Below are 24,656 nucleotides of genomic sequence, written 5' to 3'. Positions count from 1 at the left end.
ACAGAAGGAATCAAGACTGAGAACAAGGATCATATTAATTTGAAGGTGGCGGGACATGGTGATTCTGTGGTGGTATTTAAGATTAAGAGGCATACACCAATTAGTAAACTAATGAAAGCCTATTGTGAACGACAGAGATTGTCAATGAAGCAGATCAGATTCTGATTTGATGGCCAGTCAATCAGTGGAACAGACACACCTGCACAGCTTCTTTACTCCAGAACGCTGTTCTTTAAAGACCACGATTATTACATTCTCAATTAGAAAACTGCAGTTTGGTTCCACCACATTCTGACTACTATAGTTTATTCTTTTTTTCCCCTTCCACATTCCTTTATTATACATGACGTAACTGGTATATGTGCACAAGCATATTGCTTTTTTCTTCAAACCAAACAGCCAATGGTATGTTTTGATTGACGTCAAGTGGAGACAGGATGGGAAAAAATACTGATTCTGTGAGAATACCACCTTTCTCCATTAGTGGCATGTTCATTCAGCTCCTATCTTTATATTCCAGTAAGTTATTTTGCTCTTACTGTTTTAACAACAACAACAAAAAAAAATTCTCATATACGTTGTTCAATTGGAGGATTTTAATGTTTTTCATTTATCATTGTAAAACCAAGGACAATTTTATAACTTTTGTGTATGTAGCTGTTACGTGTAGGGCAATCCGTCTTTAAGTAGGGATAAATTACTCTCAAAAAAAGAAAGAATCCTAGAAGGTTTTCCCTTCAAGTCAAGCTTCTTGTTTAAATAAACTGTTTGTTTAAAATGAAATAAGAAAAATAAAAATAGGATCCAATAATACACTATCTACAAGAGACTCATTTTATATTTAAAGACACAGGCAGAAAGTGAAGGGATAGAAAAAGATTTTATATATAAACGGTACCTCAAAGAAATCAAAAGTGGCTATATCAGAAACAATAGATTTTTAAGCCAAACTGTTGAGACAAGGATTATTATATAATGGTAAAAGGATCAATTTAACAGGAAAATATAAAAATTATAAATATATACACACCCCACATCAGACTACATTAATATGTAAAGCAGATATTGACAGATCTGAAGACAGAAATTGACAGCAATAGTAGGAGACTTCAGTACCCCCCTTACAATATTATAGAATATCCAGACAGAAACCAAATAAACAGCTGGTTTGAACAAAATGCTAAACCAAGTGGATATAGCAAACACAGAACTCTCTGCCAACAGCAAAAAAAATATACATTCTTGCCAGGCACACACGGAACATTCTGTAGGATAGATCATATGTTAGTTCACAAAACGAGTCTAAACAAACCTAAGAAGATACGAATCATTCCAGGTATTTTTTTCTAACCACAGTGGAATGAAACTAGAAATCAGTAACAGCAAGAAAACCAGAAAATTTGTGGAAACTTAAACACACTCTTGAATAATCATTGAGTCAAGAAGGAAATCAAAAGGGAATCTTAACAGTATCTTCGGACAAAAATGAAAACACAGCATACCAGCATCTATGGGACGCAACAAAAGCGGTACTGAGAGATAAGTTTATAGAGACAATACGTACGCTAAAAAAAAAAGATCTCACTTATACCCCAGGGACTAGTAGAACAACAAGCTAAGCCTAATGTTAGCATAATGAAGAAAATAATAAGGATTACAGCAAAAAATAGAGGATTTAAAAACACAGAAAAATGTCAGTAAAACTAAGAGGTGATTTTTTAAATCAACAAGATTGACAAACCCTTAGCTAGATAAATTGAGAGAAAAAGAAGACAAAATCAGAACTGAAAATGGAGACAACAGATGCCTCAGAAATAAAAGGATCATAAGGGAATATTAGGAACAATTTTATGCCAACAGACTAGATAACCTAGAAAAAAGATACATTCCTAGAAACGTACCACCTATTAAAGCTGAATCAAGAAGAATTAGAAAGCCTGAATAGGCCAATAACAAATGAGATTGAATCAGTAATCAAAAATCTCCCAACAAACACCCAGCATGGATTTAGAAATTTAAAAAACAAAACAAAACAAAACAAACAAAACTCCCAACAAAGAGACATCTAGAACCAGATGGCTTTATGAGTGAATTCTGTCAACATTCAAACAAGAATTAATACCAACCTTTCTTAAGCTCTCCCAAAAATGAGAAGATGGACCACTTCCAAACTCATTCTGAGACCAGCCTCACCCTGGTACCGAAACCAGACAAAGACACTGCAACTAAAGAAAACTACAGACCAATATTCCTGGCGAACATAAACACAAAAAATCCTCAGTAAAATACTGGCAAACCAAACTCAGCACATTAAAAGGACCATACACCATGACCAAGTGGGGTTTATCCCTGGGACTTAAGGATGGTTCAGCATACACAAATCAATTAATGTGATACAGCACACACATTGAAGTAAAATGAAAGGAATAACCATGTAGTCATCTTAATAGATGTATAAAAAGCATTTGAAAAGGTTCAGCAATTGTTCATAATTAAAACTCTCAGGCCGGGTACAGTGGCTCATGCCTGTAATCCCAGCACCTTGGGAGGCCGAGGCAGGTGGATCATCTGAGGTCAGGAGTTTGGGACCAGCCTGACCAACATGGAGAAACCCTATCTTTACTAAAAATACAAAATTAGCCTGGCATGGCGGCCGGTGCCTGTAATCCCAGCTACTCAGGTGGCTGAGGCAGGAGAATCACTTGAATCTGGGAGGCAGAGGTTGCGATGAGCCAAAATCACGCTATTGCACTCCAGCCTGGGCAACAGGAGCGAAACTCTTGTCTTAAAAAAAAAAAAAATATATATATATATATATATATATATATATATATATATATATGGAAGGAACTTAACAGAATAAAGGCCATATATTAAAACCCCATAGGTAATATAACAATGGAGAAAACCGAAAGCTTTCCCACTGAGATCTGGCACAAGCAAGGGTGCCATTCTTACCACTTATTTTCAGTGTAGGACAGGGAGTTCTAATGTAGTATCCATTTTTGTGTTGCTGTAAAGGAATACCTGAGGCTTGGTAATTTATAAAGAACAAAGGTTTAATTGACTCACAGTTCTGCAAGAAGCATGTCACGGACATCCACATGCTTTCTGTACAGGAAGCATGTCACCGACATCTGCTCAGCTTCTGGAGAGGCCTCAGGGAACTTTTACTCATGGCAGAAGGTGAAGCAAGCAAGCAGAGGCATGTCACATGGTGAACGAGATGGAGGGAGGTGCCACACCTTTTAAACAGCCAGATCTTGCTTGAACTCAGAGCAGTATCTCATTATTGAGAAACCTGCACCAAGGTATTCATGAAGGATCCACCCCCACAACCCAAACACCTCCCACTAAACCCTACCTCTAACACTGGGGGTTACATTTCAATATGAGATTTGGAGAGGACAAACATCCAAACCATATCACCTAGCCAGAGCAATTAGACAAGAAAAATAAAGGTATCCAAATCAGAAAGGAGGAAGTAAAATTATCTCTGTTTGCAGGTGACATGATCATATATGTTGAAAACCCTAAAGACTCAACCAAAAACTTTTAAAAGTAATAATTGAATTTAGTAAAACTGCAAGACACAAAAACAATGTACAAAAGTCAATTGTGTTTCTGTACACAAGGAACTATCAAAGGAGATCAAGAAAATAATCCCATTAACAATAGCAAGAAGAAGAGTACTTAGGAATACACTGAAAATTGTAAAACGTTGATGAAGGAAATTAAAGACACAGATAAATAAAAACATAGCCTGTGTTCATGGATTGAAAGAATTAATATTCTTAAAACATCCTTACTACCCAAAGTAGTCTATGGATTCAATGTAATCCCTATCAAAATACCAGTGGCATTCTTTACAGAAACAGAAAAAAATCCTAAAATTATATGCAACCAGAAAAAACCCTGAATAGCCAAAGCAATCTTGAGTAAGAACAACAGAGCTGGAGACCTCACATTCCTTGATTTTTAAAAATATTATAGAGTTATAGTAAAACAGTATGGTACTGACATAAAAACAGACATATTGACCAGTGGAACAGAATAGAGACCCCAGAAATAAATTGATGTATCTATGGTCAACTTATCTTTGACAAGGGTGCCAAGAACACACAATGGGGAAAGGATAGTCTCTTCAGTAAATGGATATTCACATGCAGATGAATGAAATTGAATCATTACCTCACACCATATACAAAAATAAACTCAAAATGAATTAAAAATGTAAACATAAGAACTGAAACCATAAAACTCCTAGAAGAAAACATAGATGAAAAGCTTCTTGACCTGGTCTAGGCAGTAATATTTTGGATATGACACAAAAAGCACAGGCAACAAAAGCAAAAATAGGCAAGTGGGATTACATTAAACTAAAATGCATCTACACAGCAAAGGAAATAATCAGCAGTGAAAAGACAGCCTTCAGAAAGGGAGAAAATATTCACAAACTATGTAACTCCTAAAGGGTTTATATTCAAAATGTATGAGGAACTCATGCAAATCAATAGTAATAGAAACCAATAACCAGATTTTAAAATGGGCAAAGGACCAGAATAGACATTTCTCAAAAGAAAGTATATAGATAGCCAACAGGTATATTGAAAGGTACTCAACCTCACTAATCATCAGGGAAATGCAAATTAAAACCCAATGGGATACCATCTTACAAACCTATCATAATGGTTACTATGAGAAAGGTGAAAGATTACAAGCATTGATGAGGACATAGAGAAAAGAGAACCCTTGTACACTTTCATGGGAATGTAAGTTGGTGCAGCTATTATGAAAAACAGTACGGAGGTTCAAAAACTTTAAAATTTTATGATCTAGCAATCTCACTTCTGAGCATATATCCAAAGGAAATTCAGTAAGTATCTCAAAGAGATAATCTGCACTCATGTTCCTTTCAGCATTATTCACAATAGCCAAAATATGAAAACAACATAAATGTCTGTATATGGATAAAGTAAACGTGAGCGGTATACACATAACACACACACAGTGGAATATTTATTCAGCCTTAAGAAAGAAGGAAATCCTTTCATTTGTGATAACATGGGTGAACCTAGAGGATGTCATGCTAAGTGACATAAGCCAGAGAGAGACACATACTGCATGATCTCACCTATATGTAGAATTCAAAAATGTCAAACTCCTAGAAACAGAGAACAGAACGGTGGTTACCAGGGGCTGGGAGAAGAGGGTATGGAAAGATTGTGGTCAAAGGGGTACAGAGTTTCAACTATATAAGACAAACTCTGAAGATCTAGTGTACAACAGTGTGACTAGTTAACAGTAGTTTATTATATAACTGAAGTTTGCTAAAGGAGATCTTAAGTGTTCTCAACACAGTGGGGTTGGGGGCAGATAAGCTATATGAGGTGCTGAATATGTTAATTAACTTGACTGTAATAAGTATTTCACAGTGTATACATAAATCATCAAGTTGTACAGTTTACAATTTTTAACTGTCAACTATACATCAATAAAGTTGTGGGGGAGACAAAACAAAGACAGCAAAACAACAGTTTTCATTCACACAAATTCTGGAAGTCAGCAGTCATATGGTGAATCAGGTCAGCACTCATAGGGTTACATCATCCTCACTAGTGTGCTGCAACAAATACTCCAGACTTACAATTTGTTCCACATATGTTTATATTTTCAAATGTCTTCAGAGATACAAATTATTTGTGTTACTTCTTCCTTCCTAAGAAACATTATGGTTTGTAGGAACAGGAAAGTATGAATTGTGGACAGGAAAATGTACATTTTTCCTGTGAAGCTGAACAGGACACCCTAAAAAAAGTGTATAGTTACTGTCATTGAGAAATTCAGTGCCTTACATAGGGGAGGAAAAGGAGAGGTTGAGAAAAGCATTTTACGAATCAGGCAGTTGTTCACATGCTTACATACTGGTAGGAATACCATGTTAAATTGGGTTTTAGAAGAGCGGCTGGCAAACAGTGACCCATGGACCAAATCCAGCCTGCCATCTGTTTTTGTCAATAAAGTTTTATTGCAGGAAAAGAAAAAGAAATGGGAACAAGGAAGAACTAGTATATTACTGGTCTTCAGTTTGTTACAAGAATTTTCACATTCTCCTTTCACATTCTCATTTATTGTGCTCTATTTCATTTTTTTGTTGTTGGTTTTATTTTTTATTTTTTTGAGACAAAGTTTCAGCTCTTGTTGCCCAGGCTGGAGTTCAATGGCATGATCTCGGCTCACTGCAACCTCTGCCTCCCAGATTCAAGCCATTCTCCTTCCTCAGCCTCATGAGTAGCTGGGACTACAGATGCGCCACCGCGCGCAGCTAATTTTGTATTTTTCGTAGAGACAGGGTTTCTCCATGTTGGTCAAACTGGTCTCGAACTCCTGACCTCAGGTGATCCACCCGCCTCTGCCTCCCAAAGTGCTGGGATCACAGGCTTGAGCCACCGCACCCAGTCCCCTGCATTTTTATGTATAATTAGACGTAGGTCTGTCCTTGTATTTTATTTAAATGTTTTTAAATATAGCTAGAATACAATGAACAGTTATTACAGAAGATCAGAGTGAGATTAAGGCATTTGACACAGTAAGCAAATGTTCAGAGATTAGATGCTATTTGGATGTTAATTGAATAAAGCAATAGAGATGACAGCAGTATAAGCGCTAACTCTTTAAAAAATATGCAAGATGTGTATTTCAGACACTAAATGAGTTTCCTGAATACAATCTTCCTACTCTTTTTGAAAAATAAGAATTTTTTCGTATGAAAAGGTTCCTGTTTTGCTTCAACATAATCTGTTACTTCAGATTAATAATAATCTGTTATTTCACATAAGTGAAATAAAATTGGTCTTGACAGTTGTTGAAGTAGGATGAGTACATGTTCATTTTGCTATCCTCTCTACTTTTACATATGTTTGAAATTTTCCATAATAAATATGAAAGGTCCAATAAAAACATCCATTACTTAAAAGTTTTTACATGAAAGATAGAAGTTTGTATGCCGGCTGTTTTGGAGAAATAAGGAATCAATAATTTTTTGCAATAAGGCTAAAATACACATTAACTTCATGAATAGAAATTTATTTAGTCCTTGAAGTCAGTTCTGCTTCACAATGTAGAGATTTTTTTAACAGCTAAAATTAAATGTGTTTAGACCATTATTTGTTATCTAATTTCCTTTTTTCCGATTTTTTGGTTATTTAGTTTCCAAACACCTCTAATTAAAAAAAAAATTCATAATTCTAAGTACCAAGTGAGTTTATAAGAAAACATTGGAGATTTTTCATTAAAAAAAAAAAATTTGTAGATCCCTTATTGATTGCCTTAGATATTACTTAAATAATGAAAAATATGCTGGCATTTAGTAATACATTGAAGTGTAAAAAGGTACTTCTTTATGGTCACTCTTCCTAAAATTTTAACCTTTGCAGTTAAACAGAATCAGCAAGGTTTTACTAAAAACGTGCTAGGTGAAAATGTTTTCTAATGCCTGAGACCAAAATTCTAATAAGTAGGATGGATCCCCAGATTAAAACAATTATTCTGTAAAATGTTTCCCAGATGTGGAATGTGAAATGATTTTACATGGTAAAAAGTCAAAGTTTTTTAAAATGTATTTCTTTTCATGTGTTTCTGGGCATAGTAACTGGTATTGTCAGATCCTTGATTTTTTTTAGATATTTTTACTTAGGATAAGACTTAATTCGATGTTTGTTTTAAAATTATTCAGTTTGGGGAAAATACTGTATAGATACTATTCAAGTTAGTCGTGCATGTGGCAAAAATTGTGACAATGGAAAGCCAACACCTAAGGTTGAGGACTTAGCAAGAAAATTTCTATATAATGAGTAAGAAAGGTGTGCTAAAGGGATACAGAGTACCAAATATCATTTAATTATTTAAAATTTGTCATAAAATTTGACTTCTATATTTTTATCTACTTGTTACAATGTCTCTCTTAAAATAGAAAAGATATCAGTAGGGTAAGTAGAATTTGCATATTAATGTACATTGTTTTAACATAGGTTTGATGCTTTGAATTAGTAACCTTGACCAGAAAAATTCAACAATGCATGCTCCTTTTACTTTAAACCTCCCAAAATTAATTTGTAGGAATACTGTTGTAATTTCATTGTGCGACCCAGATTTTTAAAAGTAGTTTTATAAATGTGATCGCTTGTTAGAGACAATCTTTGAGGAATATAATTATTCTCTGTATTTAAGATACCACTATCCATATAAACATTCTAGAACATTGGTCTCTTAGAGCTCCAGTGACCTTTATTTTATAAGTAAGAAACAAAGAGACCTACAATGTATATGATTTATCTGAGATCACGGAGCAAAATATTCAGGAATTAGTAGCAGAGCCTGGAACAGAACTCCATTCTCACAACTGTAAATTCTAGTGTTCTTTCTACTCTACGATACCAAATGTGATTTTTAAAAATAAAGTATGGTAAAATTTTTATATAGATTTACTTCTCCAGAGTCTGTGGATAAGACGTTAGATACTAGTTTATATTTTATTTGTGTCATCCAAGGCTTACATTTTTGGCAGATAGAGAACATGAATTAACAAAAAAACTTCCCTGTCTGGTAGAAAACAAATATAAATACTACTGCAGTGGGAAACGAAACTCTAACTTTAATGAGACTTACGTGCAGTGACAGTATTGTTTTGCAGCAGGACACCTTTTTACAATCTTGAGTAGTATTATGGGAATCTTTGCAATTAGATACCCTTTCTTCAACTATAAATTGGAGATAATGATGCTGTTTTCTCCTTTAAGGAGATATGGAGGTGATTACATCATGTTCATGTTGTATTTCCCAGAGGGAGAAGTGCCAACTAGATAGAGGTTGGTAGTGATCAAGCATGTGTGTCAGTTTCAGCTAGATGCCTCATTTAGGGAGCAAGCTGCCTCAGGCTGTGCACTACAAATGGTGTTTAAAGTTGTCTGTAATTTTTTAGACTTTGTGATTTCTTACTTATAAAACCATTTCTTTTCTTTCTTACAGATCAAAGGTCCATCATCAAAACACCAAAGACTCAAGACACAGAAGATGATGAGGGAGCTCAGTGGAATTGTACTGCCTGTACTTTTTTGAACCATCCAGCCTTAATTCGCTGTGAACAGTGTGAGATGCCCAGGCATTTCTGAGCCAAATGGCCCTGTATCTTCTCTAAAACCACATCTAAATTTCAAGAAACTTGTCTGTCATCGGGAAAAAGTTTCACTGCTACATAGGATTTTGTCAAATTGAAGGTGTGACAAGATGGTGTTGTGCTAATGTTAAATGTCAGTCCACAGAGCTAATAATACCTCAGTATAATATCATGAGCAGTTGAAATTCATCACATGAAAAGTAATCTGCTAAAAGACTTGGTTGCCCACTGCCTAATTGTGTACAGTGTTACCAGTATCCTATTATGGATAATTCTCAATATGTTAACGCCTAGGTGTTCCCATTACTTTTTTCCCCTCATGTCACTACTGAATTTTGACAGGAGGAAGGAATAGAATGATAGCTTGTTTTATTTGTAAAGCTTTCAGTGAAACACTACATACATGAAGAAAAGGAACAAGGTTTAACTATTTAAGAACTGTTTGCTGCCGCATAGTGCCATTGGATAGGGGAAGAACTTCAGAAATCTGTGGTACTCTTGGCCTTGTCTTTGTCTTCCCTGAACACGTCTCCACTCTGTGAAGCCAGCATCTAGGGGCTAAAGATGCAAAGGAAAGCAGCATGCATTGTCTGTACAAATGTGCAGTGAAATACCCCCAAAGCTTTTCCTACTGTACAGATCTCTCGAGTCTGCTTTAAGTGATTTCTTTTCTTCTTGATTATTTTCTTATATTTCTATATGTATAGTGTAATAGCCTTTTGTTAACTAATTTTCTTTTTTCCTTTTAGTAATTAAGCACGATCATGTCCCTTTTTACGCCTTACCTGAGAGGAACAATGCCTTAAAATAAAAAAGCATTAATGAGATGAAACTATGCACAGAATAACTTTCCTCTACTTATTCTGTACTTTGCCCTCATGAGTTCCAATGTTGTGTGAAGACAGGGAGATGCTGCACAGTGAATTGCAGATGATATTACAGAAGTGATGTCTGTAGGTCACATTAAATACTGACTTGAGCAGTGGGTGACACAACACAGTGTTTTGTCTTCCACAGGGAAGCTTAAAACAAAAGATATTTTTAACCCACTGACAGAACAACAAGGTTAAACTTCATCTGCTTGGTGTCCCACAGAACTTGCACAAGCGATTGTTATTGGGAAAGTACAGTCTCAAAACCACCAACAGCAGCAGTACCTGCAGCCCTTTTTTTGGAGAGAAGTTTAAATGCTTTACTGTTGGGGCAGTCCATTTCTAATCCTGACTTGGTGACAGTATCATGTGTATTTATAAAACAAGGCTAGCCATATTTAGGACAACTGAAGAAAAGCTGGAAAAAAAGAAAAACAAGCAAACTTGAACACTGAAGCAACCTCAAGCATCTCTTTATTTTGATGATATATTTTTGTAAGGAAAATAAATATTCAGATGATCAGGAATGTATATAACTAAATGAAATCAAGAAAAAATAACAGTATGCATTTAAAAGGACAGAATTATGAAATTATATGAGTGCTTAGAATGGGGCTAAGGGAAGTGCTGAAATAGAGCAAAGGATGGAAGATAATATAGACTATCACCCACTGTAAATGTTTGCAAGTGGCTGTGTTTTAAATGGGATTATTAAAGTTGATCTCTATGAATGTCAGAGCCTTAACTTTCAGGCTTTGCATTTTGTATATGGGAAGAAATAAGACAATCCTAGGTAATTAAACCGTAGACCCAAAGCCCTTAGGTTTGATGCATTTTATTTTAAAAATAGGCCTTGTTTTTCAGCTTCATCTGCAGTTCTATGTGAAGATTGATAAATCAGTTTTTACTTGTTTTATTAATAAAACGTAATTTGGATATCTTGAGTTGATGGTTTTGTGATTTAGCTGGGTAAACTATCTTTGTAACAGATAAGTTATTTATAAAAATTAAAAAACTTATATTCTAATGTGAATTTTGTGACTTGTTTTCAGTTTGTGGGACAGGAGATAATTTATACATCAGATCATTTAAACATTAATGGAAATCAGAGAAAACTTCTTCTGTAGAGTCTCCTTGTGACATTATGACATTCAGCTGCATTTCTTGGAGTATTTTTATCAGTTGCCCTAGACTTCTTTTTTCATAGTTTGTGATAGCTTTCCCTTTGATTTCCTTTGGATTTTTCAAAACTTACCCCATTGTTAAAGACAAATGTGATTTATGGGACCATTTAACCTGAAGTAAACACTTCGTTAATATTAGTTCTGTCCCTTGATGTGTAATGCAGTTCATGAGGATGGTGGTGCTTCTCTTGAAGAGAACTTTTATATTTACAGTTTTCAAAAAATTACAAAAACTCAGGTGTTTTTCTCAGGCTGAAAAGAACAAACTAGCATTTGCTGATCTCGCCGTGATGCAGTTGTAGAAAGGTCTTCCTTAAGTGATCTTTTAATAGGAAGGAAATACTCTTTGTCAATGAATATGAGGACTGGACATGTTGGTCATTTGGGGTTCGGAGGTAGAGGAACTGGCAGTTCATGTAAACTAGACTTCTCAGGAAAATTTTTATATTAACAAAATGTCAGCCAAATGCCTCCTGTGACTACTAATACTTTAGACAAAGATGTGTGTTACACTGCGGATATTTATGGGAAAAAAAATTTGAAATTTTATTTTTCTTTCAAAATTTTTGTTTAAATGACCAACCTGTGTTGCCTTTGATCTAATATTAATTAACTTTATATTGGGGAAATTATGCAGAAAATCAGCTGCACGGGTAGTCCAAAACTCATTGTTAGCTTTAAACTTATTAAAGCAGCTGTAAATAGCAAAACTAGCTGACGTGTCACCAGTATTCTCTATCCCAACATAATGTTGACAAGCAATTCTAGTGAGCAAGGATAGGTTTAAGAGGTAAACAGTATGAGATAAAATATTCAGACTGGGCACAGTGGCTCACACCTGTAATCCCAGCACTTTGGGAGGCCAAGGTGGGTGGATCGCTTGAGGCCAGGAGTTTGAGGCCAGCCTGACCAACATGGGGAAACCCCATCTACTAAAAATACAAAAATTAGCCAGGCATGGCAGCACACACCTGTACTCCCAGATCCTCTGGAGGCTAAGCCACAAGAATCGCTTGAACCCAGGAAGTGGAGGTTGCAGTGAGCCGAGAGTGCACCACTGCACTCCAGCCTGGGCAACAGCACAGCTCTGTCTCAAAAAAAAAAATGAAAGATAAAATATTCAGCCCATGAGTAATGGAAGTTGGCCATATTGCCCTAGAAAATAACGTAGTGGCACCAGGGACTGCTCCAGATTTAATAACTATATGCTGGATATCAGCATAGCTTCCCATATAATATCACAAAGTACTTCTATTTCTGTATGGCAGATGAATATATTTTTGGCTTCAGCTTTTTTGGTGCTTCAATTTTATGTCCATTTTACTTGAAATGGCTCAGCTGCATTTTAATTTGTATTGCTTCCATCTGAAAATACAATTAGACAACTGAGAGAAAAGGCCTAAGAAAACCAATTTTTTTTTTTTTTTTTTTAACGAAACAGAGTCTCACGCTATCACCCAGGCTGTAGTGCAGTGGAGCATTCTCGGCTCACTGCAACCTCCGCCTCCCGGGTTCAAGCAGTTATCCTGCCTCAGCCTCCCCAGTAGCTGAGATTATAGGCGCACGCCATCACGCCTGGCTAATTTTTTTTATATTTTTGGTAGAGAAAGGGTTTCACCATGTTGGCCAGGCTGGCCTCAATTCCTGACCTCAAGTGATCCTCATGGCCCAAAATGCTGTGATTTCAGATGTCTTCATGGATTTACCCTGTAATCCTGGCACAGTTCCTTGCTTGTATTGCCTCTCCTTGTGGAACCAAGGTAATTAGATTAATGCTAAACCCACCTCACAGGGGTGTTGTAAGGATTAATGTAAAACTATCATCTGAGCCAACCCCTTCTCTTTGACTAGGAACTGCGTTGTCCTAAAAGTGGGTCGTGTTTTTACATGAATGGGTTTTGAAGTATTTTTCTCTCAACAGTATTAACAGGTAAGTTTGCTATCTATCTGAATTGGTCTAGGCACATCTCAATGGATCAGAATTTGATGTTTCAATCACTGAGATTGAATTGTTCCCTCAATGTCAAAGGTAGGTAGCTTTGAAAAGATTAAACTTTGGAAGGCTGACCTGAAGATCAGGTATGTTTATATTTCTATTATATGTTCAGCTGTCTAAAGAATGTACATTTTATGATGGAGTATAACAAATTATTTCTCCAGGATAAACAAATAACTTACTGTAGTGTTTGCATGTCTGCATATTTGTTTTAAGCCTAAAATGAACCCAAAGCACGCTTCTCTCTAGTGCCTCGCTCTTTACGGATTCCCTTCTTTACTCCCTTCTTCCTCTTCTGAGGGCAGCCTTCCTCTGACGTGACGTGGAACCAATACAGCTTACTGATCTTATTCCAGAAGTGTTTATTGATCCTCATAGCCGTGAACAAAGACTGCCATATCTTCACCATGGAAATGCTTTCCAGTGGTTTTTGGTTTTGTTCTTTGGAGACAAAGTCTTGCTGCGTTACCTCGGCTGGCCTCTTCTTGGGTTCAAGCTGTCCTCCCACCTTGGCCTTCCAAGTAGCTGAGACTACAGATGCATGCCACTGCACCTGGCTACAGATTCTTTTTGTTTTAATTTTCACCTTTGAACTCATCTATGGATTGTTGGTAGGCTTTTTCCCTTTCACACTGTGACCTAATTGATTCCAAGTTCTTACTCTTTCCTTGCACACTGCAGCTAGATTACAGTATATTACAGAAATAACACTGCCCACGCTCCTGTTCAGAAATCTTTATTATTTCCCCATTGTTCACTGGGCTTACTTGTAACACTTGTTTTTTCCTTACCCGTCTCTTCAGGATCATTACTTTCCAACAGAGCCCTCTTAAAACTAAATTGGTCTGATCACTTCCCTTAATAGGCCTTGCACCTCCCCACCAGTGTACTTTTGTCCATGCCATTTGCCTTGTCTTTGTACTTAAATTTAACTTCCAGTGATCAGATCAAGGGTCACCATCGTGACACCTTTCCAAACTGCACCTTTTCTCGTAGCACTTGCTATATTTTCTGCCTACTGGGCACTCATTGCTACTTTGACCTCTCCACTTAGATACAGACATACATTGTTTTATTGTGTGTCACTTTATTGCACCTCACAGAAGTGTTTTTTACAAATTGAAGGTTTTACAAATTGAGGTAACCTTGCATTGAGCAAATTTATTGGTGCCATTTTTTTCAGCAGCATGTACCTCTGTGTCTTTTGTATTACGTTTTGGTGAGTCTCACAATATTTCAAACTCTCATTACTGTTATATTCGTTATGGTTTGTGATCTGTGATCTTTGATGTTATAATTGTTCTGGGGCACCACGAAGCATATCCACGTTAAGGCTTAATTGATATTTGAACCATGTCTGTGTGAGACTTAACCAATACTTGATACTATGTGTTTTTTTGTTTGTTTTTGGGACGGAGTCTCACTCTGTTGCCAGGCTGGAGTGCAGTGGTGCAATCTCGGTGCACTGCAACCTGCGCCTCCTTGGTTCAAGTGATTCTCCTGCCTTGGCCTCCCAAGTAGCTGGGACTACAGGTGTTTGCCACCACGCCCAGCTAAGTTTTTGTATTTTTAGTAGAGACAGGGTTTCACCGTGTTAGCCAACATGGTCTCGATCTCCTGACCTCATGATCTGCCTGCCTCAGCCTCCCAAAGTGCTGGGATTACAGGCATGAGCCACTGTACCCAGCCAATGTGTGTGTTCTGACTGTTCACCAACCAGTCATTCCCCTCTCTTTCTCCCTCTCCTTGGGCCTCCTATTCCCTGAGACACAACAGTATTGAAATTAGGCCAATTAATAACCTGACAGTGGCTTCTAACTTTAAGTGAAAGGAAAAGTCACACATCTTTCACATTAAATCAAAAACTAGAAATGGTTAAGCTTAGTGAGGAAGGCATGTTGAAAGCCAAGATAGCCTGAAAGCTAGGCCTCTTGCACCGAACAGCCATGTTGTGAATGCAAAGGAAAAGTTCTCAAAGGAAATTAGTCGTGCTACTTCAGTGAACACAAGTGATAAGAAAGTGAAGCAGCCTATTGCTGATACGGAGAGTTTTAATCATCTGGATAGAAAGGCAGACCAGCCACAACATTCCCTTAGGCCAAGGCTTAATCCAGAGAAAGGCCCTAACTCTTCAATTCTATGAGAGAAGTGAGGAAGCTGCAGAAGAAAGTGACAATAACAGAAGTTGGTTCATGAGATTTACAGAAAGAAGCTATCTTCATAACATAAAAGTGCCAGGTGAAGCAGTAAGTGCCAATGTAGACGCCACATCAAGTTATCCAGAAGATCAAACTAAGATAATGTGGCTACATGAAACAACAGATTTTTCATGTAGATGAAACAGCCTTAAGGTGGTAGAAGGTGTCGAGATGCCATCCAGGACTTTCATAGCTAGAGAAGAGAGATCAATGCCTGGCTTCAAAGGACAGGCTGACTCTCTTGTTAGGGGCTAATGCAGATGGTGACTTGAAGTTGAAGCCAATGCACATTGACCATTCCAAAAATCCTAGGGCTCTTAAGAGTTATGCTAAATATACGCTCTCTGTGCTCCAGAAATGGAATAACAGCCTGGATGGCAGCACATCTGTTTATAACATGGTTTACTGAATTATTTTAAGCCCACTGTTGAGACTTACTGCTCAGGAAAAAAAAAAAAAATTTCTTTCAAAATATTACTGTTCACTGACAATGCACTTGGTCACCCAAGAGCTCTGATGGAGATGTACAAGGAGATTACTGTTTTCATGCCTGCTAATGTATCCATTTTGCAGCCTGTGGATGAAGGAATAATTTAGACTTTGAAGTCTTATCACTTAAGAAATACATTTCATAAGGCTGTAGCTGCCATTGATAGTGATTCCTCTAATGGATCTGGACAGAGTAAACTGAAAACCTGGAAAGAATTCCCCATTTTAGATGACATTAAGAACATTCGTGATTCATGGGAGGAGGTCAAAATATCAACACTAATAGGAGTTTGAAAGAAGTTGATTTCAACCCTCATGGATGACTTTGAGGGCTTCAAGACTTCAGTGGAGGAAGTCACCGCAGACGTGGAAATAGCAAGAGAACTAGAATTAACAGTGGAGCGTGAAGATGGGACTGAATTGCTGCACTGTCATGATCAAACTTGAACAAATAAGGAGTTGCTGTTTATGGGTGAGCAAAGAAAGTGGTATCTTGAGATGGAATCTCCTCCTGGCGAAGATGCTGTGAACATTATTGAAATGACAACAAAGGATTTAGGATATTACATGAACTTAGTTAATAAGCAGCCACAGGGTTTGAGAGGATTGATTCCAATTTACTGTGGGTAAAATGCTACCAAACAGCAACACATTCTACAAAGAAATCTTTCATGAAAGAAAGAGTTGCTGCAGCAAGCCTCATTGTTGTCTTATTTTAAGAAATTGCCCCAGTCACCCCATCCTTCAGCAGCCACCATCCTGATCGCTCAGCGACCATCAAGACCCTCCACCAGCAAGAAGATTATGACTTGCTGAAGGCTCAGATGATTGTTAACATTTCTTAGCAGTAAAGTATTTTTAATTAAGGAATGTATATTTTGTTTTTAGACATAATGCTGTTGCACACTTAATAGGCTGCAGTACAGTGTAAACATAATTTTATGTGCACTGGGAAACCAAAAAATTCATGTGACTGTATTGTGATACTCACCTTATTATGGTGGTCTGGAACCAAACCTGCAATATCTCCAAGGTATGACTGTCAGGGCAGGTGTGTCTTTGTGTCCCCATAGCAAATATCTTCATATGTGGCAAAAGGTCAGTAGTTGATGATGATTCTTTTTTTATTTAAGATAGGTTTTCACTATGTTGCCCAGCCAGGACTTGAACTCCTAGGCTCAAACTATCCTCCCACCTCAACCTCCCAAGTAGCTGGGACTACAAACGCGCCCCACCGCACCCAGACTTGATGATAATGACTCTTACTTAACGTGAAGTCCAAGTTAATTTCTAACATTTATTCAAGTTAACCAATGTGTACAGCCATTTTGAATGTAGTGTGTATTTTCCCCTAGAACTAGCATTACAAGCAGTAGGTTCCCAGGCCAGCCCCCTAATTAGCTGGAATGCTTTGCATTTGAAAAACTGAAATAAGCACAGGCATACTATTGGGATACATAAATGTAACAATGAAACCAAGAAATAATGTTTCTGGTATCTTCCGTGTGGTGCCAGAGGGGGATGAAGAAGTAGAGATCTTTGTGGATATTCTGGAAAATTCAGAAATTGGCATTTCAACCTGAGGCCTCTGTTACATCTAACTTTACTTCAAAGTTTAAAGTTTGCTTTTTCATGGACCTAAATGTTTGAGTGGCTTCTTCTTAGACATAATGAATGTCTTTTTTTTTTCCTCAAAATTGAAGCACAGGGACATGGGAGAATATTTTTCTGGAGAACACTGGTCAAGAGAAAAGGAAAGAAAGAAGAAAATTAAATACAAAGTATGTAATAATCCTGTCTTCTTTCCTAAGAAAGGTGACAAGACAGGCTTCTGACTAAAGGATTAGCAGTGGAGAGCAGAGACTCCACTGGTTATACTCCATTGGGTCTGATAACCAAGACATTGCCTGATGGTGAGTGACATGAAACAAGCCTACATTTTATTATCTGAACTGAAGTCTTAACTACTACCTTTTAGTTTTTAACAGAAGTCTTTCACATGCCCTTTTGCTGAACTGCCAAATTATTTTTGTAATAAAACAGCATACAAATCTTAGAACACCAATTTGCTAACGCAGACAACCAACCTCTGCTAAGGTAATGAATGAGAAGCAATATATGCAATTTCCATTCCAGTGAATGACAATAGGTGATTTTTGTTATGAAGTATCTCAAAACATGATTATATTCAATATCAAATGACAAAAACACGCAGCAAAGATTTTTAAACTTCCACCTGTATTACTCTATTAACTACAATCTCTTTCCTTTCTACTGCTTATTTTGTTTTGTTTTGTTTTGAGACAGAGTCTAGCTCAGCCACCCAGGCTGGAGTGCAGTGGCGCAATCTTGGCTCACTGCAACCACTGTCTCCCGGGTTCAAGCGATTCTCCTGTCTCAGCCTCCCGAGTAGCTGGGATTACAGGCACCTGCCATCATGCCCAGCTAATTTTTGTATTTTAGTAGAGACAGGGGTTCACCATGTTGGCCAGGCTGGTCTTGAACTCCTGAACTTAGGTGATCTGCCTGCCTCAGCCTCCCAAAGTGCTGGGATTACAGGCGTGAGCCACTGCGCCCAGCATCTACTGTTTATTATTAATATGCTAACAGTTAACAGGTAACTACTGGCTTCACATTACAAGAAACAAGGGGCTCCCAAATTTGGAAACAAGTAAAGAATAAGTAGTACTCACTGAAAACCTTAGGTCAGCTGTCATCTTGTCCCTTTGATTCCAGTTTGTTCTAAGGTAGCGATAGTAATTTATCAGCTCTCAATCTGCAGAATCATCTTTATATTTCAAAAATTTCACATTTCAACTTTGCTACTTCCTCCTTTTGCTAGTCTTCCTAATCTTAGCCACATTCTCTCATTTCCTTCACTGCTTTGTACCCTGCTCCCAGCTTAGGCCTGGCACATAGTACGTGGGCAACAAATTTTATGTTATAAATTTGATGACAGGATCTATCTTTATTTTTCTATGATTTTCTACAAATGCTTTTCAATATCACATTCCTGCCATGTCAGGCAGTGTGTTTGATGACATGGGAGACAGTCACCATCTTAGAGCTTATAAAGGAGAAGTAAGCATGCAAGTACAGTCATTATCTGTGGATTCATTTGTGAATTTGCCTATTCACTAAAAATTTTCATGGCACTTTCATAGTCCTTTGCAGATATGTGTAGAACAGTGACAAATTTCAGTCACCCAATGCTCGTATTCCCATCTCAGGTCAAGCCACACAATGGTCTGCCTCTTGTGTCAGCTCCTGTACTGTGAACCAAGTGTCCTTTCTGCAGTCTATTTAGTGATACGTTTTTTGCATTTTTATTGGTGATTTTGCAGTTTAAAACGCCCTTAACATTGCTGAAATGCTGTCTAGTGTAAGCCCAAGAATGCCAGGATGGGCCTTAGCGAGAAAATACGTGTTAGAAAACTGTTCATGCGCAAGTTGTAGCCCCATTGGTTATGAGTTCAATGTTCATTAATAAAGTATCTTTAAACAGAAACACATAAAACAAGGTCATGTATTCATGGGCTGGTGAAAATATCATGGGCAGAGGCTCGTGGGAACCTAACCCTGCATTTCCCCTAGGAGCAAGTCTGTTCACTCTTTGCTAAATCAGTGTTTGTGGAGACTTTATAGAACATAACTACCACTTATTAATAATGAGATTAACTGTGGGCAGGTGCTATACAAAAAGCTACAAAGTTCAGTGAAGAGAGACAATTTCTCGTGGTTGAGTCAGGGACAGTTAATGAAAAGGAGGCATTTGAGATGAGACTCAAATGGTGGGTGAGACTCTGACAGAGGGGGAAACATTCCAGACACAGGAAACAGTGTGAGCTATGGTGGAGTTTAGAAACTCTAGGGGTGGTATAGGGATCTGCAGGTAACCTTGTTTGGCTAAAAGCTAGGGAAGATAAGATGGAAAACATATATTCTGTGGAGGACAAGTAAGAGTGTACTTAATGAAATGGGCAAAAATTAGCCATGAAAAGCTTGGGGATAATTTCCCCAAGAGAAATGAAGAAATCAGTCCATATAAAGACTTAAATGTTGAGAGCAGTTTATGGCCAAAAACTGGAAACCACCCAAATGTTCATCAACAGTGGATGGTAAACAGATGCTGGTGTGTCTACATATTGGAATGCTACTCAGCAGTAAAAAGGAACAAATACCAGCCTGGGCCACATAGTGGGACCTCATCTCTACAAAAAAAAAAAAAAAAGAAGAAGAAGAAGAAGAAGAAGAAAAGAAAAAAAAATTAGCCAGGCATGGGGTACCTGTACACCTGTAGTCCCAGCTACTCTGGAGGCTTAGGCAGGAGGATTGCTTAAGAACGGGGAGGTCAAGGCTGCAGTGAGCTGAGATTGCACCACTGCACTCCAGCCTATGTGACAGAGTGAGACCCTGTCTCAAAAAAATTAATAAAAATAATGTTTTTAAAAATCTTTAGGAGACGAAATGTTTACTGTGTTTACATCCATGAGAAAGACCAACGAGGGGAAAAGCAGAACACAAAGCAAGCTACCCACGAGGTACTGCCTTAGTAATGATCAGATGTGAAACAGAACCTCGTCGTATCTAAAGCCAAAGCTATGAGATGCCCTCCTGTGTGATAGTCCATTACCCATACTGTTGCTAACTTCGGTTTTATTTAAAACTCACTTTATACTAGTAATATATATGCCAGTTCCTCTATAATATATCACCACATATCTGCATGGTTTTCTTCTCCAACCATAACACTACTGAATTAATGCTAAGAAAGATAACTGCTTGTGGTCACCCTGTGTTAGGAGCATTGTGTCGTCATCATTTTCTTCCAGGGAGCTCGGTGTGACCCACTGACCGTGCAAGTGAATGTTGCCATATGTACACCAAGATCCATGCCATCCTGGTACTTTGGTCTTCCGGTCCTTGCTGAGGATCACTCTTTTGAGGGAGGAAAGAGCTGCCTTGTCCTAGTGGTGCCCACACTCCCATGCAACCACTATTTGATGGTCGATAAAGGGATACCAACGTCAGGGATGGACGTCCTGCAGGCATGGCCTCTGGCCTCCTCACAGCTTGGATTAAAGAGATGTTCTCCAGGGAGCTGCCTACCTCTAGTTCTGTTTTCGAGTATCTTTTCCATTAAAATATTCAGTCATCCCTCGGAATCCACAGAGGTTTTACTCGAGAACCTCCATGGATACCGAACCCTCGGATGCTCAAGTTCCTGATATAAAATGGCGTTGTATTTGCATATAACCTATGCCCATCCTCCCCTGCGCTTTAAATCAGCTCTAGACTACTCATAATACCTAATACAATGGAAATGCTCTGTAAATAGTTGTTATACTGTATTGGCCTTTATTTTTTGTTTGTTTGTTTTGTTTTGTTTGAGATGGGGTCTTGCTCCGTCACCCAGGCTGCAGTGCAGTAGCATGATCATGGCTCCCTGCAGCTTCGACTTCCCCAGCTCAAGCGATCCTCCCATCTTAGTCTCCCAAGTAGCTGGGACCACAGGTGCACGCTACCACACCAGTTAATTTTTTTATTTTTTGCAGTGGTGCAGTCTCCCTGTGCTGCCCTGGCTGGTCTCGAACCCGTGGCCTCAAGCAATCCTCCCACCTCAGCCTCCCCCAAAGTGCTGGGATTACAGACGTGAGTCACCACACCCAGCTTATATTCTATTATGGTATTTTTTTCCCAATATGTTTGTCTTCCTAATATGTTTGATCCACAGATGCAGAACCCACAGATTCAGAGGGCTGACTGACTGTATGTCCAGTGATTCTCTTTTATATAAAACTAACTCTGGTCACATTCACTATGTAGCATCTTATGCTGCCTAACAAATCCCAGACAACTATCAGACACCTCTGCTTCCCAGAGTTAAGCCTTGATTAGAAATCTTACTTTTATTTGCTTCACTCAGAGTGCCATCCCATGTGCCAAGCCTGGCCTGGGTTCTGGGGATACCGCAGTGAACAAGACAAAAAGACCCCTGTGTTCACCTACCGTCCTGGCTTCCCTGGGCCTGGACTGGCTGTCAGGCCCTGTGCATGCTGAAGACCCTGCTCCATGTGCTGCCATGTGCTTTGAGAGTGGTCTTGCTTTATTTTCATTGTAGATTCCCTCTTTAGTAGCATATGTTCAAATCCAGAAGAATAAATAAAATTCTGAAATGAGAGGGAGGCAGGTGGGGTGGCTCATGCCTATAACCACAACACTGAGAGGCCAAGAAGGGAGGATTGCTTGAGGCCAGGAGTTTGAGACCAGCGTGAGCAGCACCCCGTCTCTACAAAAAAAAAAAAAAAATTTAATTAGCCAGGTGTGGTGGTGCACCTGTCGTCCCAGCTGCCCAGGAGGTTGAATGTGGGACGATCCCTTGAGCCTGGGAGTTTGAAGCTGCAGTGAGCCATGATCATGCCACTGCACTCCAGCCTGAGTGATAGACTGAGACCCTGTCTTAATAATAAACAAATAAGAAATAGATGCAAGGGAACTTTACTAAAAAAAACTATAAACCTAAAACCTTAATGCTTTTCCTGGCTTCTGCTTTTTGTGATATAATAAAGAAACTCATTAGTCAAGGGGTGTTGCTAAATGCTAAAAAATAAAAAAAAATTTTTAAAGAAATAAAAATTAGCTTTTAAGTACTTGGTACTGATTTTGCCTGTGATGTTGCTGCTGTTGTTGAGGTGGGGTGGAAAGAGAAATGGGAAGTAACAGCTTTGGGCCACAACTCCCTGAAGGCCGGCGGCTTCTGCTCCAGATACTGCACTAGCAGCGTCTTGCAGTTGTGGTACCTCAGCCACATCTGATGATTTCTTTTTTCTTTGTTTTAGGTTGGATGGATTCCTAAATCTGATCATCTGATCTCTCGCTCTCTGTCTCTCGCGCTCACGCTCTCTCTCTCTCTGTCTCTCTCCCATCTTTAATAGGAAAGGGAGAGTGGAGGGCATCTCAGAAAGATCATTCCTCTCCACGTTAACTGCTGTGTTGGGGAGGGAAGCCGCGCGTCTGGTTTCTTTATTTGGGCTCCACTTTCTTGCTTTCTAAGCACATCACGAGGCTGTCCTTCGGTCAGCTGATCACTGTGGCATGGCCCTTAACTGCTGAATAAACAGAATGGAAGTCAAGCAAAAGAAAAGCACAAATACAGACAGAGGCATAATTACAAGGGAACATTTTCAGTTAAAAACATTGCTCACCGGGAAAAACTTTACAGAGAAAAGTTTAAGCTATTTTCAGCATTCCCTTCAGAAATATTTTCTTACAGGGCTGCTATTTCCATAGTTCAAAAGAAACTATTAGAGCAGAGTATTAAGGTTTCAATTAATTCCAAAAGACAGCACAAATGAGGTCCAGCCAACTTCAAAGTGCCTGATTATTGATCATAGGACATGAGTGCCAAGCAGAGGAAGCAACAGCTTCACTGCAGGGCTTCTGGGCTGCAGGGAGCAGTCGGGGTCCAAGCCCTCCTGCCGTCCTCTCCCAACTCTGTCTCAGAAGAGGCTGTTTGAAAACCAGAGTGAAGCCATCACCTTTGCTGCATGAGAATGAAGTTCTGCCTACAATAGGCACTTCCCCCACCACCTCCATTTGCTGCATTAGGGCATTTACACTTACGTGTGCCCATCTACAAAGCAGACATGATAAAAATACGCATCAATTACCACCATATAAGTGCAAACTTCCACCTGTGCTGGGGAAACCAGGAGTGCCCAGTGCGTTTTATACCTGTGGTTCTCAGAGGCCAGACTTCACATCATCCCCAATCCAGAAACTGATTTTTTTTTCAGTGATTTGTAGCAAATTTTTTTTTTTTTTTTAAAAGAACAAAATACTGAATTCTTACAGAGCTAAATTGATTTTTTTTTTTTTTTTCTGAGGTGGAGTTTCGCTTTTGTCACCCAGGCTGGAGTGCAGTGGCACAATCTCGGCTCATGGCAACCTCCACCTCCTGGGTTCAAGCGATTCTCCTGCCTCCGCCTCCTGAGTAGCTGGGATTACAGGCATGTGCCACCACACCAGGCTAATTTTTTTTTTTTTTTTTTTTTGTATTTTTAGTAGAGACAGGGTTTTGCCATGTTGACCAGGCTCCAACTCCTGATCTCAGGTAATCTGCCCGCCTCAGCCTCCCAAAGTACCGGGATTCCAGGCATAAGCCATTGCACCCGGCCAGCTTAACTAATTTTTTAAGGCTGTCTTTTATTTGAACATTTTCAAATTTCGTTATAGACCCACACCCCTTGAGAAATGGGCCGGCGATGGATCTTTTACATCCAAAAAACAGCTCAGCTGCAGCAGCCACCGAGGCCTGGCTAGAGGCACAGAGAGAAGGGGTACATGGGGAATGGGAGAAGGAAAGACTAGATGGACAGGCTCCTGGGCTGCTGTGCCAGGCTGAGAAAGGGCTGTGGGAGCCCTCGAGCTGCAGTTGTCTTTATGGGTGACCTGCATCAGCACCCACTGTGCTGGTCCGTGGCTAGAAACAGCCTGCAGGAATCCTGGGCACAGACCTGGTACTGTGTGCCCTACCCACAGGCACGGACACCCTCACTGCCCAGCAGGGGACGGCATCCCCTTCACAGTGACTTCACAGGTCCTGTTCCACACTGCCCTGCCCAGCAGCAGAGATCGAGTGCAGAAGGGGCTTCTACAGGCACAGTTTGCCCAGCTTAGCAGTCGCAGGGAGTGGTGTATGAGTAGATTGGACCGAATGGAGTCACGAGTGGCTGTCCTCGC

At 38.9% G+C, this 24,656-nt stretch overlaps 1 protein-coding gene across 5 annotated transcripts in view; it reads left to right on the top strand.

Annotated features, from left to right (window-relative positions):
• Positions 1-11,080, top strand: part of TAB2 (TGF-beta activated kinase 1 (MAP3K7) binding protein 2) — a 91,096-nt gene extending 80,016 nt beyond the window's left edge. For 4 of the 5 annotated variants that reach the window (XM_031667356.1, XM_031667355.1, XM_009205913.4 and 1 more), the window contains one exon: positions 9,028-11,074. In XM_031667356.1, coding sequence (XP_031523216.1) covers positions 9,028-9,170 — 143 coding nt within the window. In that variant the 3' untranslated portion in view covers positions 9,171-11,074. Of the gene's footprint in view, positions 1-9,027 lie in introns of all 5 variants that reach the window. The other variant, XM_009205914.3, reaches the window with a different exon arrangement.
• Positions 11,081-24,656: the final 13,576 nt, after the last annotated feature.

Source organism: Papio anubis, chromosome 6 (assembly GCF_008728515.1).
Source record: "Papio anubis isolate 15944 chromosome 6, Panubis1.0, whole genome shotgun sequence".
In the NCBI taxonomy this organism is placed as follows: Eukaryota; Metazoa; Chordata; class Mammalia; order Primates; family Cercopithecidae; genus Papio; species Papio anubis.
This window is presented reverse-complemented; position numbering and strand designations above follow the sequence as displayed.